Source organism: Lathamus discolor, chromosome 3 (assembly GCF_037157495.1).
Source record: "Lathamus discolor isolate bLatDis1 chromosome 3, bLatDis1.hap1, whole genome shotgun sequence".
NCBI lineage: Eukaryota > Metazoa > Chordata > Aves > Psittaciformes > Psittacidae > Lathamus > Lathamus discolor.
In genome coordinates, this window is record NC_088886.1 from 120624975 (window position 1) to 120638881 (window position 13907).

At 44.8% G+C, this 13907-nt stretch overlaps 1 protein-coding gene across 1 annotated transcript; it reads left to right on the forward strand.

Moving 5' to 3' along the window:
- Positions 1 to 1428: 1428 nt before the first annotated feature.
- Positions 1429 to 13271, forward strand: LOC136010052 (5-hydroxytryptamine receptor 5A-like). Its single transcript, XM_065670658.1, has 3 exons — positions 1429 to 1816; positions 1919 to 2799; positions 12891 to 13271. The coding sequence occupies exons 1-3, from the start codon at positions 1429 to 1431 to the stop codon at positions 13221 to 13223; spliced, it is 1602 nt and encodes a 533-aa protein (XP_065526730.1). The 3' UTR covers positions 13224 to 13271.
- Positions 13272 to 13907: the final 636 nt, after the last annotated feature.

Below are 13907 nucleotides of genomic sequence, written 5' to 3' on the forward strand. Positions count from 1 at the left end.
ACAAAACAAGACACAAGTCAAAAAGGAATAATATAAAGACAAAGCACTGAAAGCTCCTTGTGAAGCCGTCACATACTGTTTCCCAACTGTGACAAATTTTCACCAGTGCCTAATGATTTCAGATGCTGCTTTACATTCAACTTGCAGCAGTACTGTGAAGACTTTTCTTGACAAGCTCTGTCAGATTCTACCTATTGGAAGCTCAACAGGCAAAATGTGAGACATTCACCACTCAGAAGTCCTTTTTTTCCTAATAATAAAAGCTGGTAAGTAATGCAGATAGGTATTTTTCTCTTTGCTGCTGGCTTACACTAGATCACTTGTTAGAATTATTATAGGAAGAAGCAACTAAAATCATGTCTGCATATATATATATATATATAAATATATGATTTGTTTATCTAATGAGTGAAGTGGCATCCCAAAGTTAAGCAGCAAAACAGCCTGGTTATTCTGACTACAGCCATTATCTGTCATTTCTGTAATAATTGTTCCAGCTTTCGAATTTGGGAACCCTGAGTAAGGAAAGCTGGACTCTGCTTGCCTTGGGTTAACATAGTGGTGTTGTTAGAGGTTTGTGTTTTGTCAGATGGTTTCTTCAGTGAATGTGAATGCAAGTGAAGAACATTGATTGGAGCAATATTCATTTACATGAGACTATTCTGACCCAGAAAATACTCCTTCTCTACCTCAGAAACAAGCAACCAATCTCCTGTCCCCAAAACCTACTCCATTAGTCTGTGATGGCAGGTACACTCTTACTTGCAAGGAAACATCACTGACCTTCTCTGATCTTACTTACTGGTGCTCAACAACTTCAAACAACTTTATAGAGATCTTGCAACACCACCATACAACCTGGTAGGGGAAAAGAACCTGTGTTTTGTCCTGTTACTCCCACTGAATTTGTCCTGGTAACAGACTAAGGGGAAACAAAGCAGGTGAAAATGCTGCTTACAGGTTGTAAAGGACACCAGGAATGAAAGCAGGCAGAAGATAAAGCACACCCCCCAAAGACCTTAGATATAATACCTTAAACACACTTCAAATACAATACCCAGGTTGCTCTATGATCTTCTCACATGTTACCATTTATTACTCAGGGAACGGCAAAGCTCATTGCTGTGTCTCCTTTATGCGTAACACCCTGTTAACATCTGTTATAGACTTCAAGAGAGACTGCGTAACAGGTTTGAAATTATTTTTAAAAACTTTGATTTTGAAGGCAGTTACTGGAAAGGTCCAGAGGAAGGGATGTTTTCCAGAGCCCGGGCACCTGCCGGAAGTGAAGAAACCGGGCCATGAACTTGCCCCGAACACAAGCAAGGACAGAGATGTTCCCGGCCACTTAAAAATCTAAGCGAACTTCAGTGATGGTTTTCTTTTTTTTTTTTTTTTACTTTTCTAACCGGAAAATATCCCATTTAAATGCTGCAGCCTAGAAATAACTCGCGCTCAGCGCTAAAACCGACACCAACCTTGCAGGGAAGGCGCCGCTTGCTCGAGGCGAGGAGACGCTCCGGTGGGAGCGCTGAGAAGAACACGGCGGGAAGCAGCGCTGAGGAGGAGGGGGTGTCCCCTCACTTCATGGGGCCCGTGGGCAGAACCTGGCCCAGCCGCCGGCTCCAGCCTCAGCCGAGCGGGCCGCCCGCCGCACAGGGCTCCGACACCTCCCCAGGCGGCCGCCGGGGCGGGGCGGGAGCGGCTGTGCCGCCCTCCCCGTGCGTGCCCCTCGCCGCGGCCCCAGCGACCCTCCTCGCCGGCACCAGAGCCGCCCGGCGTTGGCGTGAGGGGCGTCGGGTGCGGGCGGACGCGGGTGACCGGCGGCGCCACTGCGGGGGGGGGCAGGCTGCGTTGAGGAGGCGGCACATGGCGGGCGGCTGCTGAGGGGAGGCGCGGTGTGAGCTCCCGGTCTCAGGCAGCGGTGCTAGGGACGGCGCTGGGGCGGCAAGCGGCCTGGGTAGGGGAAGAGCGTTCGTATCCAGGTGTAAGAGGGGCCGAGCCCCGTCCCTGGCACGGCGGAGACCCTTAAGCCCCTGCACCGCACAGTGTCAGTGTCAGGCCAGCATGGGTGCCAACTCCTCATCAGCTGTCGTGGACACCAACGCCTCCTCGGCTGACTCCGCGCTGGTGAGCAGCAGCACGTGGAGGGGCCGGGAGCCCTTCTCCATCTTCACCATCCTCATTCTGACCCTGCTGGTGCTGCTGACCGTGGCCACCTTTCTCTGGAACCTGCTGGTGCTGGCAACCATCCTGCGAGTGAAAGCTTTCCACCGGGTGCCCCACAATCTTGTGGCCTCCACAGCAGTGTCGGATGTGCTGGTGGCAGCCCTGGTGATGCCGCTGAGCTTGGTGAAGGAGCTGTCAGCCGGGCGGCGGTGGCGGCTGGGACGGGCACTGTGCCTCGTGTGGGTCTGCTTCGACGTGCTGTGCTGCACGGCCAGCATCTGGAACGTGACCACCATCGCCTTGGACCGCTACTGGTCCATCACCCGCCACCTGGAGTACACACTGCTCACCCGCCGCCGCATCTCCAACGTTATGATCGCTCTCACCTGGGCGCTGTCCGCTGCCATCGCTCTCGTCCCCCTTTTTGGCTGGGGGGAGACATACAGCCCTGAGCAGGAGCGCTGCCAGGTCAGCCAGGAGCCCTCCTACACCATCGTCTCCACTGGCGGGGCTTTTTACCTGCCCCTCTGCGTTGTGCTCTTTGTCTACTGGAAGATCTACAAGGCGGCCAAATTCCGTGTGTGGGGCCGCAGAAAGAACGCTGTGGTGCCCTTGCCCGAGGCTGCCCAGGTAAGTGTGGGGAATGGGCAAGAGAGTCCCCAGTGCTTCACCCAGGCACCTGGGCTTCTGCTTCTCATCTGCTCCTAGCTGGCACCCCTGCATTGGTGGTTTCAGCACAGTGACTGAGACACGTCGTGGGGGTCTCGTGTGAATTTACCTCTGTTACAGACTCGAAATGAGCAGTTATTAGCTAGTGAAAAAGCACCACTGTCAGAGAAGAGTTTTATTCTCATTTTTTTCTTACGTGTGCCATAGGAGTAAGTGTCAGGTGTGTTCACCTGTCTGGAGAGCCATTTAAAAGTCATGTCTTTAGGCTGAATTTGCTATTCCTTGGGGTTTTTCCTCTTTACATTTTACAGTGTTAGTGGGGTAGATTGATAATCAGGTTCCTAGGTTGTGTACAGAGTAAATGCATACACATTTTTTCAACCAGCATGGCTATAAGAAAAATGTATATGCATTTGTGTAGTATCTATCAGCGTCTGAATAGATTTTAACCAACAAGTAAGACACTTTATTTATGTACTTGGGCTAAATTACCTTGAATACTGGGGACATACTGCTCCCTGCATAGTGCTGAAGCAATGAGCAATTGTTTCTATTTTAAAACTACCAGCTGTCTTAAAAACCATGTCCTCCTACTTATCCCAAACATTGCCTATAATCCCACAAAGCCCTTGTCATGTAGGAGGTTTCATTCATTTTGGGGATACAGCTAGCGGACAGGAAAGGGCTTGGAGTTGACCCCTTGTGTCCCATTAAGTCAAGTTCTTTGCGTGATGACGCTGTGACCCATGTCATGTTGTCAAGGTGCTTGGTGCTTTACTCTCTGTAAACTGGTCTTTCTGTCACGTGCTCTTACTCCTACCTGTGGAAATGTTTCTTTACAGTATGTTTTTTGTGATTGCTTGTACTTGCTAAGTCCAGTTCCTGAACAAAACATGAGCTGTGTGGATGTTAGAGATACCTAAAGAAACATGGAATCCTTCTGTTCAGCTGGGCTTAACCCTGCAGAGTCTCACTCTGCTGAATCCTTCTAACTTTGGTTTGGACTCATGGTAAGAATCATGTTATTATGATCACAGATAAAAAGTCTGTGGATTGTGTCCCCTGATTCTAGCAAAAGGTGACAGCACAGGCAATTATATGTGGTCAGACTTGTAGATTTGAATTGTAATGTCTTGTGGTCAGACTTGTAGATTTGAATTGTAATGTCTTGAGGATGTTTTTAATGTAAACTGATTTATGAAGCTGTCTTCATGTAAAAGCACAAAATGTGTCAGAAAAGATGAGGGTGTCTCCTCTGGTGGTATTCCTTTTTGTTCTTCCTATGACCTTCATCCCCTGGTTTGCACCAAATTTCCAGGTTATTTTAAGTATGACTAATGTATTGCTTGGACTTAATGTATAATCTTCCCAAGCACAAGAGCTAGATGAATATTTGTAGTGGTTTTTTGCATGTTTGGTGTTTTACATACCCATATACTCATACAGGACTAGTTGCTTGGAATATAAGATTCTGGGAAGCTAAATGAGCTGAGGCATTGCTGCTGATGTTTTAGCCTATACAGAGACACGTTGTTGGTATGTCAGTTTGTCAAGAGTCTGACTCCTAATTGTCATAGTTCTGTCTGCAAATCCCTTGCGTGGGCACAGCTAGGCTGGCAGGTGAGTGCTTTTTTGCTGGTGTAGTGTCTAGGAGCTAGTTTAGGCTGTCCTGACAAAAGTGTTCTTGTCAGTGTGAGCTGAATCCCCATTTTGGAGGGATTGACATTGTAGCTGTTATTCCAACACCAGCAAATGCTCAAGCCAGTAGTTCACCTTTCTTGTACTGGCAGTGATAGACATACTAACTTCTTTTATAACAGTGATTCTTTAATCTGCAATCAGTGTCTAGTGGCAACCTTCCCCATTGTCCCAGCAGCTTCATTTGCTGGCTTAAATAAAAAGACCTTTGTGATTCAGATGCAAACCTTTACTCCTCACCTAAAGGAAAGGCTGATGCCTTAACGTACATATGTGCGTTAAATGAACCCATGAATCAAGGGAGCTGGCATTCTTGCCTCTTTCAGTTTTCTTTCCTTAAAAGACAGAGAATTACTCACCAGGTTTTATCCTGATCTCATTTAAGCTTCTAGGAACAGGATTTTTTTTTTTTTTACATTAAAACACAAAGATAACATTGCCAGGATATGTGGCAAACCTGGTGAGGTGGTGCAGCTTTGCTTCACATGCAGGGGTTATTAGGCTGTCGGCATCAGCTCTGTCATGTCTTATGGGGTACATTCTGTTCCAGTTGTTTTGCCCATCAACTCACTCTAATTTTCCATTTTTTTCTCCCTTAATATTTCTCCTACCTCTGCTTTCTTTGCTGAATTTCTTCTCTGAGAATCCTCCCCTGTCATGCTTGCCCTTGGAACAGTTTTCTTCTGTCACTGTTACTTTGGGTGCGATGTGCGCTCTGCCTCTGTTGATCTGAGTAACATCAGAGGGGCTTTCAGCAGTCGATGCCAAAGGCTGGCAGTGCTTTCCAGGCTGGAGGTGAGGAGGAACAGTGGTAATCCCTGCTAGGAGAGACCATCTGCATTGCAGTCGGGAATTAGCTGTCAGCGCTGGATTGGAACTGTGTGCCAGAGCTGCAGTTTATGGCAGGAAGTATACCTGGCAGTATAGCTGGTTGGTTCTAGCAATTTACTTTAAAGAGGAAAAGATGAGGTCATGCCCGTAGAAATGCCGTGAAGAAACCGATGCACCAAGTGGAACAATCATGATGGTACCTTCATGTTTTGTACAGTGCCTTCCAGCCAACAGAGCCAGGCACCAAAGTGCTTTGCAGGTTGCCACTGTGTATATACGTGTGTATATATATATATATATATATATGCAAACACACACACACATACGGGAAGGGCAGCTGTCTCTGAGCTGAGAGCTGGCATATGTAAGTTGTGTTTCTATGCTGTTACAGAGCTACAGAATAGGATAGTTACAAAATAACTATTTTGAGTAATTTTTGGTGAAAATTTTACTTGTGCTTTTGAAAAACACTTTTTGAAGTGTTATAATCAGGTGAGAGACATGGACATGAGACATCTGAGGTACTTCTAGTTTGAATGAGAGCTTGTTTCTTACTTTCTCTTGAAACAAACAAAAAAAAAAAGGCAGAATTGGGACCCTAAATAAGACTGTTTTTTGTAATTATGGAACTCCTTAAAAAGTGAATTTGCAGTCAATACTGACATGAGTGAGCCTCGTAAAAAAAACTAGTGACATACCATCACTGATAGATAGCTATACTCTGTCACACCTTGTTGACAGCAGGTAATGATTCTCGCCATAAGCAGTCCCATTGAAATAAATGAGACTGCTTGAAAAACAGTAGATCCTGCTGGATAGTGCCCTTTTAAATCAATGAAGTCACTTGTAACAGGTTTTGCCTGACAAAACCAAGGACGGCAGAATCTGAACATCAGGATTATTTACATGTAACAATTTCAAAGTCATTTGAAGAGTTAAAAATCAAGTTCTGTTGATGGCTGTGGGTTTTGAATGTTTGCTTGGTTTTTTTTCTTTCTCCCCTGTAAGTAACTTGCATAGTGTATGAGTAATTAAGACTGAGCCAAACCTTTACCAGTTTTGTGAGAATCCTTCCCATTTTAGGTAGTATCAGGCCTCAGAGCTCCAACATTGTAGTGTTGTTATACACCTTGGCCTGATGGCCTCTGCAACCCATATGGACCGTATGGGAGAGAAAACAGATTCTCCTTTGAAGGAGTTGCAGGCCTTCCTTTTCTTATTTCTGCCTATGACTGTATAAATAGAGGAGATGGGTCAGGAAACAAAGTGCAACTGCCCAGAAAACTGGGAGCAGATAGAATCATAGAATGGTTTGGGTTGAAAAGGACCTTAAGGATCATCGAGTTCCATGGGCCATAGGCAGGATCACCTTCCACTAGATCAGGTTGCTCAAGGTTCTGTCCAACCTGGCCCTGAACACTTCCAGAGATGGAGCATTCACAGCTTCTTGGGCAGCCTGTTCCAGTGCCTCACCACCCTCACCACCCTCACCACCCTCCTTATATCTAACTTAATCTCCCCTGTTTAAGTTTGAACCCATTGCCCCTTGTCCTGTCACTACAGTCTCTCATGAATAGTCCCTCTCCAGCTTCCTTGATACCAGATAGGAGAAAAGTGAGGCAGGAAGCAAAATGGCTAGCAGTTTCCTTGGAAAAATGCAGTTATTCCTCCTTACAGCAATAGAAAATCCTGTGACAGAAAGCAGGTGTTCTCTTCCCTATCAAATGTACTGTTTGTCATATTGCTGGAGCATCCAAGAAAGTGTAGGCATTCCTATGTTTTGATCCTTTGCTGTGCATTTCATTTTCTTGTGCTGTTGTCTGAAGTTTGCCAAAGCTACACTGAGGCAGGAACCATCTCTGCTGAATCACATGGTAATCGGCAAAACTCTGAACTTGTAGTCAGATTTGATTGATGTTTATCACCTTTACTGTTGTTCTGTTATTGGAAACTCTGGAGGTACAGTACAAACACATGCACAGTACCTGATGTGAAGGATCATTAACAACAATCATTAAAGCTATAAGGAACACTTTAAATCAAGGGATTTCATCAGAACTCCGTGATGGCATATTTTTTATAACTTTGTTAGGAACACAGGAATTGGGAACAGACGGCTCTAGGAACATACATTAGTATGTTCAGTAGCAGTGATTTACTGGGAGGAGACAAAGGGCAGAAGTGGCATTGAACAATAATTGCTGATCAACCTACAGAAGAATGTATTCTGAAACTAAACCAAAATTCCTTTCTGTCTGTAGGATAATTTGTACTTGAGAGCTCTTTCCCTTCATTTAACTCTTTATGATACTCTGACTGGAAAGTGGGCATCTCTGCACTTCTCAGAGCCTGTTGCTCCTGGAGCAAGGACTGCAAAGGGCTACTAGAATGATTAAGGGCTTGGAGCATCTCTCATATGAGGAAAGGCTGAGGGAGCTGGGCCTGTTCAGCCCAGAGAAGAGAAGGCTCAGGGTGTACACATACTTACACACTTACAGTGTGTGTAAGTATCCTAAGGGAAGGTGTCAAGAGGATGAGGCCAGACTCTTCTTGGTGGTGCCAGACAACAGGACAAGAGGCAGTGAGTATAAAATGAAATGTGAGGTTCCACTTGAACTGTGAGGGTGATTGAGTGTTGGAATAGGTTGCCCAGAAAGGTTGTGGAGTCTCCTTCCCTGGAGATACACAAGAGCTGTCTGGACACGATCCTGAACAGTATGCTCTAGGTGACTTGGCTTGAGCAGGGAGGTTGGACTAGATGACCTCTGGTGGTCCTTTCCAACTTCAACCATTCTGTGGTTCTGTGAAATAGCTGATATAATGAATTTAGAACCTAATTCTGGCCTCAGAATAGCAGTCTTTTCATACCAGCTTTTTTCCCCACTGCTCCTGACTTGTAGTACTCCAGGAATAGAGCCTGGGCAGATGCAAGGAAATCTGTGCCCAAGGCATAGCGTGTTGCTAGTGACTGAGTGAGAACAGTGTGCAACACTGTGCAGAGATGCTCGTATAAGAGAGATGTGCCCAGTGTATACTAAGGCATCTTAACAGATTGTTTTAATTTGCAGTCTGCAACTGCCTTTTCCCTTGTCGCAGCCTGCTCACTAGGGCTCATCAGTAGGCCCAAAATGAGGGTAAAGGGCTGGGCTTGTCCTTTGTTCCATGTGGCACAGCAGTAACAGTCAGATATTGTGACTAACAGCTATGTAGTCTTTTTGGCTTTTGCTTATGTTCAGACAATGCCAAACTGCAGTGGATTAGCGCATGCTTGCATGAGGGGGGGGAATCCCTGAGCATGGTTCCCGTGCCAGTGCTGTGTACCTCAGCAGTGTTTGTCTACAGTAGGTTAATTTACTTTCAGTGTACTTTTTGTGGGCTGGTTTATGACAAACAGTCTTGACAATGTGGTCCTGGGGCCTGATAGTTGTTTAAAGAATAATCTTGCACCAGCCAGGCCAAGAACATGAGTCAAGTCTGCAGGAAATCATAGAGTGGGCAATAAAGAAAATTAAAAAAACTGAAATTATAACGAAAGTTTGGATTTGCCCAGTTTTGCAGTCTGCATTCATAGAATCAACTATGTTGGAAAAGACCTTTAAGATCATCAAATCCAACCTTGGCAGGACTGCCAAGACCATGTCACAGAGGGTCTCATCTACATGGTTTTTGAACACTTTCAGGAATGGTGATTCTGTCACTTCACTGGGCAGCCTGTTGCAATGCCTGATCATCCTCTCAGTGAAGAAATTGTTTCTAATATCCAGTCTAAACCTCCCCTGACGCAGCTTAAGACCATTACCTCTTGTCCTATCGCGTATTACTTGCGAAAAGAGACCAGCACCTCCTCTCTCTATCCCCCATTCAGATAGCTGTAGAGAGAGATAAGGTCTCCCTGAGCCTTCTCTTCTCCAGACTGAACAACCCAAGTGCCCTCAGTGTTTCTCATAAGACTTACTCCCCAGACACCAGCTTTATAGCCCTTCTAAACTGATGCATATCGATGCATATTTTCTGATATGAACAGCACTTCAGAGTAAATCTGTGTTTAACTTAAAAAATCTAGTGAACTTGTTCCTTGAGGAATCTGTCTCTGCAGCAGGGATGCGAGGCTGGCAGTCCTGTAGTAGCTGAGTAGCTGAGTTGAGGCAGGGAGGAGCACAGAACTGCAAAGCTGGCACGTTAACAGGGGCATTGCATGCAGGCGTGCTGAGCACAGGGCCCCACTAGAAACCCTCTGTGAAGTTTGATCCTTTTTGTGGTAGTGCAAGCCAGGAGCAGCTGGCCAGTGGATCACAGGTCTGCCAAGTGGCAGGGCACACGCCAGGGCTGGCACTTGGAACAGTACCCCATGCTGGGAATGCCCGAGAGGCAGGTGTCATGGTGGGTGAGCCTGATGGAGAGCCAACTGAGCGAGGGTTGTTCACAGCATCTGCGGCTGTCCGTTTAAAAGAACGTAGGGGGTGAGCATTAGATACTGATGATCATGGAAAGCTGAGCTTTCTTGCAGTTTCCACAGTTTATATGATTGTTCAAGGCACATGCTGAAGGACCTTGCTGAGTAGGGACACTAGCTGCCTTTTCAAGAACATGCTATGTGTCCTTTTCAAAGGATTTCTGATGGAAAATTAAAGCAAAATATCTCCAGTCTGCCAGGGATATTTACACAGTTTATTTAATGGAAGATTCAATGAGAGATCCCAGTATTTTTCCTAAAGCACCAGCCTGCTATTTGCACTTTATTATTACTGTTACTACAACATTATTCAGAATTCCCAGGTAGAACTAGTGAAAAAATAATTGGGGAAAAAAAAAATAAACCTATGACAACAGAGAAAGTAGAAATTCTGCAGATAGGAAGCCGACTACTGTCTTGTAATTCACAAAAATACCAGGATCTATTTTCACTTGCTGTTTAGTATTCAGAGGCCCGATCTAACAACCAGTGGTTTGTGAAAATTCCTCTGATTTCAGCAGGAGGTTGGCCAGGCTGTAAATACATGTTCTATTAGGGAAAACACCTAAGGAGGGTCGTATCTTCTATAAAAATAAATTAAATGACTTTTTCCTGTGATAGGTGATAGAAGAGTTGCTACTAGTAAATTCTGCAGTTCAGTTACAAGCCTACGTACCTTACGTATCAAAAAGGCTCCAATTTGATACGGCACACTGCAAGCTCTATCTTCTGAGTAAGAGTTGAAAGTTAAATATAGTGCCAAACCATGCCCAGTGCTAGTGACAAAGTTCTTTGTATGGCTCTTCCCAAGAGGCATACTTATGTAGCTATTCCTCAGGGCTAAGACGTAATCTTTCAGGGTTGCTTGCCACAAATTTGTCCTCGTGTTATACATTCATCCCTTTTGCAGAGTGTGATTAAGGATGTGCAGAGCAAGTCTTTCTGGAGACAAATGGTGTGATCCTTGCTACATGAGGGGTGTCCCATTTTAATTGTCAGGACAGATGTGATTTTCATTTTCCTCCATTATTTGCCCGCACCCATAATCTGCTGCTCATACATTCTGCAGCCATGTCTCATGTCTGAGGGTGAAGACAGGGATATCCATCTTGAAGAGTGATTGTCCAGCCTTTGCCAGTGCTTCCTTCTCTCAGTTGCTATGCTCATATCAAATAGAAGCCCTCCATCTATTATAAAGCTTGCACAATGGCGGCACGTGCATGTGGAATATGTAGCTGATTTAACAACAAGCTGTCTTTGGAGTGATGACAAAGTCTTGCAGTGTCTGTGTATTATCACTCAGGCAAATTTTAGAGCCTAAGGTTGTATCCTTAAACTGTTCATTTTATTGCACTGTCTTCATAACTGAAGCAAGCAGCAGAACTTTAAACTCGCAGATACTTTAATCTTCAAATTAAAATCACGAGGAAGTATCTTTTTCTGGTTAGACTCTGAGCACGGAATAACTTGTGCCCAGAACCTGTTTTCCCCAGCCTCACTGCCACCTGGAGTACTGGGCTGTACTCACTGCACAGATGAATTAATTGCCCTCAGTGAGAGAGAAGACAAGAAGCACCGTCGGCAGCCTGGAGTAGCTGAAGTTTTCTCCTCGCTTGTGTAGCTTCTGCTCAAGCCAGAGTTTGAACTGAAGGTGGCTGAAACCATGTTTTTCTGGCAATAGAATATGTTTTTTGTCAGAATACAGACTAGATCTGAGTGAAATAAAGGACAGGTGACACAACAGGGAAAAGAGGGACCAGAAAATGCTGCTTTTCCAGCAAAGCTTTTTGTTGATTACTACCAGAGTATTTTAGGAGCTAATTCAAAATGGTGGCACAGTGCCTAAGGGTGCATCATTGCAGGTGCATCCTTATGCTTCCATTGTCATATACTGTGTTGGCACTGACCAGGCAGCAGCAGCTGCGATCTGTCCCTCTCCCCAAGGGAGAAGTGCCTGTGATGAGATAGACTCCCTCAAGAAATAGCAGAAGACACACAAGTTCTGTTTTCCATAAGGGACTCTTCTTGATGGGTTTACTTTCCACCGAATTACTGAAAGTATTCAGTTTTATTTCAGGCATTTACGGTATTTTTTCTTGAGAGGTGTAATGGACTATTGGTATTTTCCAAAGATCAGACACATTTATGGGTTGAAACTTAAACAGGGGAAGTTTAGATTGGATATAAGGAGGAAATTCTTTCCTGTTAGGGTGGTGAGACACTGGAATCGGTTGCCCAGGGAGGTTGTGAGTGCTCCATCCCTGGCGGTGTTCAAGGCCAGGTTGGATGAGGCCTTGTGTGGGATGGTTTAGTGTGAGGTGTCCCTGTCCATGGCAGGGGGGTTGGAACTAGATGATCTTGAGGTCCTTTCCAACCCTAACTATTCTATGATTCTATGACATTTCTTAAAACTTTCCTTTAACTGAAATCTTGTTCTTTCATTTAAAAATTTCTGATGGAAAAAATATCCTGCAGATTTAGCCTGGTTTGTTGGGGTATGCTTTGTCCCTTCTGCAGAACAAGTGGTAGTGCCAAGCTCCTGCACCCACCAGAGGAGGGATTCTGAGGTGTGAGTCCAGGCAGTTAGGCTAAATACCTTTAAGAGCAGGTATTTGTGGCAGGTCCCTCCCTAATACCATAGGGAAGTGAACCAAAGGGCCTGCAATGAAATGAAATTAATTTATGATTTAGGTGAAATCCTAAAGGTCATGTAGCAGCGTCAGAGCGTCCAGGTTAGAGATGGGCAGAAGGCACTTGCCTTTGTTGCCTTCCTTACCACCCTGATTTCCCACTAGTTATCAAGACATCCAGTAAAGTAAACTGAAAAAGAATGACCACAACACACATGGCATTGGTTACTTAACTTTGTCAGTCGCGTTCAGAAGGTTTTCCAATGTAATGAGAAGTCTGGTAATTTTGGCACTCTGGGACGTTTTCTTTCTTTGAGCATGGAAGGAAGGGAGTTTAGTGGTAGATGCACAGATGCACAGATGTCGCGCTGTCTTTTAAAAGTAATACTTCTCTCAAACAAACTGTCTTGGTAAGAATCTGTGTTTGCTTTTGTTTTGAGGTGAAGGAAGCTTCACATGAACCACAGATGGTGTTTACAGCTCGTCATGCAGCCATCACTTTCCAGACAGATGGAGAAACATGGAGAGAACAGAAAGAGAAAAAGGCAGCTCTGATGGTTGGCATCTTAATTGGAGTTTTTGTGTTGTGCTGGATCCCTTTCTTCATTACAGAATTAATAAGTCCCCTCTGTTCCTGCAACATCCCAGCCATCTGGAAAAGCATCTTTCTTTGGCTTGGCTATTCCAATTCTTTCTTTAATCCTCTCATTTATACGGCATTTAACAAAAATTACAACAGTGCCTTCAAGAACCTTTTTGTAAAGCAGAGATAAAAGGGGACACAGAGTAGAAAATTATTCTTGTATTGCACAATACAGAGATTTCTTGAGGGAAACGTGCACATGATGGCTACAGTTTTCATGCACAAGAGCTAGCTGAGGGCATTTAGGAACAATCAAAAAGAAGATGGAAGATACTTGGATATAAATCTACTGACAATTCACTGTTCCCTCCTGGAAATACATACATATATCCTGCTCCAGGGACTGGCAAATAAGATTGAAGCAGTGAATACCTCCTGTCTGCTCTTTGAATCAACATATTATGGTCTGCGAGTGAACCACTGTCTGTGTCTAATACCATGACTGTCAAATCTAACTGGACTGATCTCATCTAACCAGCTACAGGTGCCATTCTGTAGCACTCTCTTCATTAGCAGAGGCACCAGTGGGAACTGCTAATTGAGCAGTACTGAAATGTTTGTGATATGGGCAGGATGCCGGCTTCATTTCTGAGATTTATTTGGAAGGGAATAAATATGCTGTATTCAATCAGTTGCTGAATTGGTGTGAAATTAAAATGGACGAACAAGCAGCTCAGAAACACACCCTAGTATGATTGAAGGGCTGTGTGCTCTCTAGCTGTGTGTTTTCCTCAGTGAAATACAGGACAACTATGTATGTTCCCTGGGGTTACATGAAACTTTAGAGCGAAGTGTAAAATTATTTGGAGCTACT

Coding starts and splice junctions, on each gene's coding strand:
- LOC136010052 (XM_065670658.1), top strand. CDS start 1,429: ATGCTGCAGCCTAGAAATAACTCGCGCTCAGCGCTAAAACCGACACCA. Junction 1,817..1,918: donor TCGGGTGCGGGCGGACGCGG/GTGACCGGCGGC, acceptor TCCCGGTCTCAG/GCAGCGGTGCTAGGGACGGC. Junction 2,800..12,890: donor CCTTGCCCGAGGCTGCCCAG/GTAAGTGTGGGG, acceptor TTTTGTTTTGAG/GTGAAGGAAGCTTCACATGA.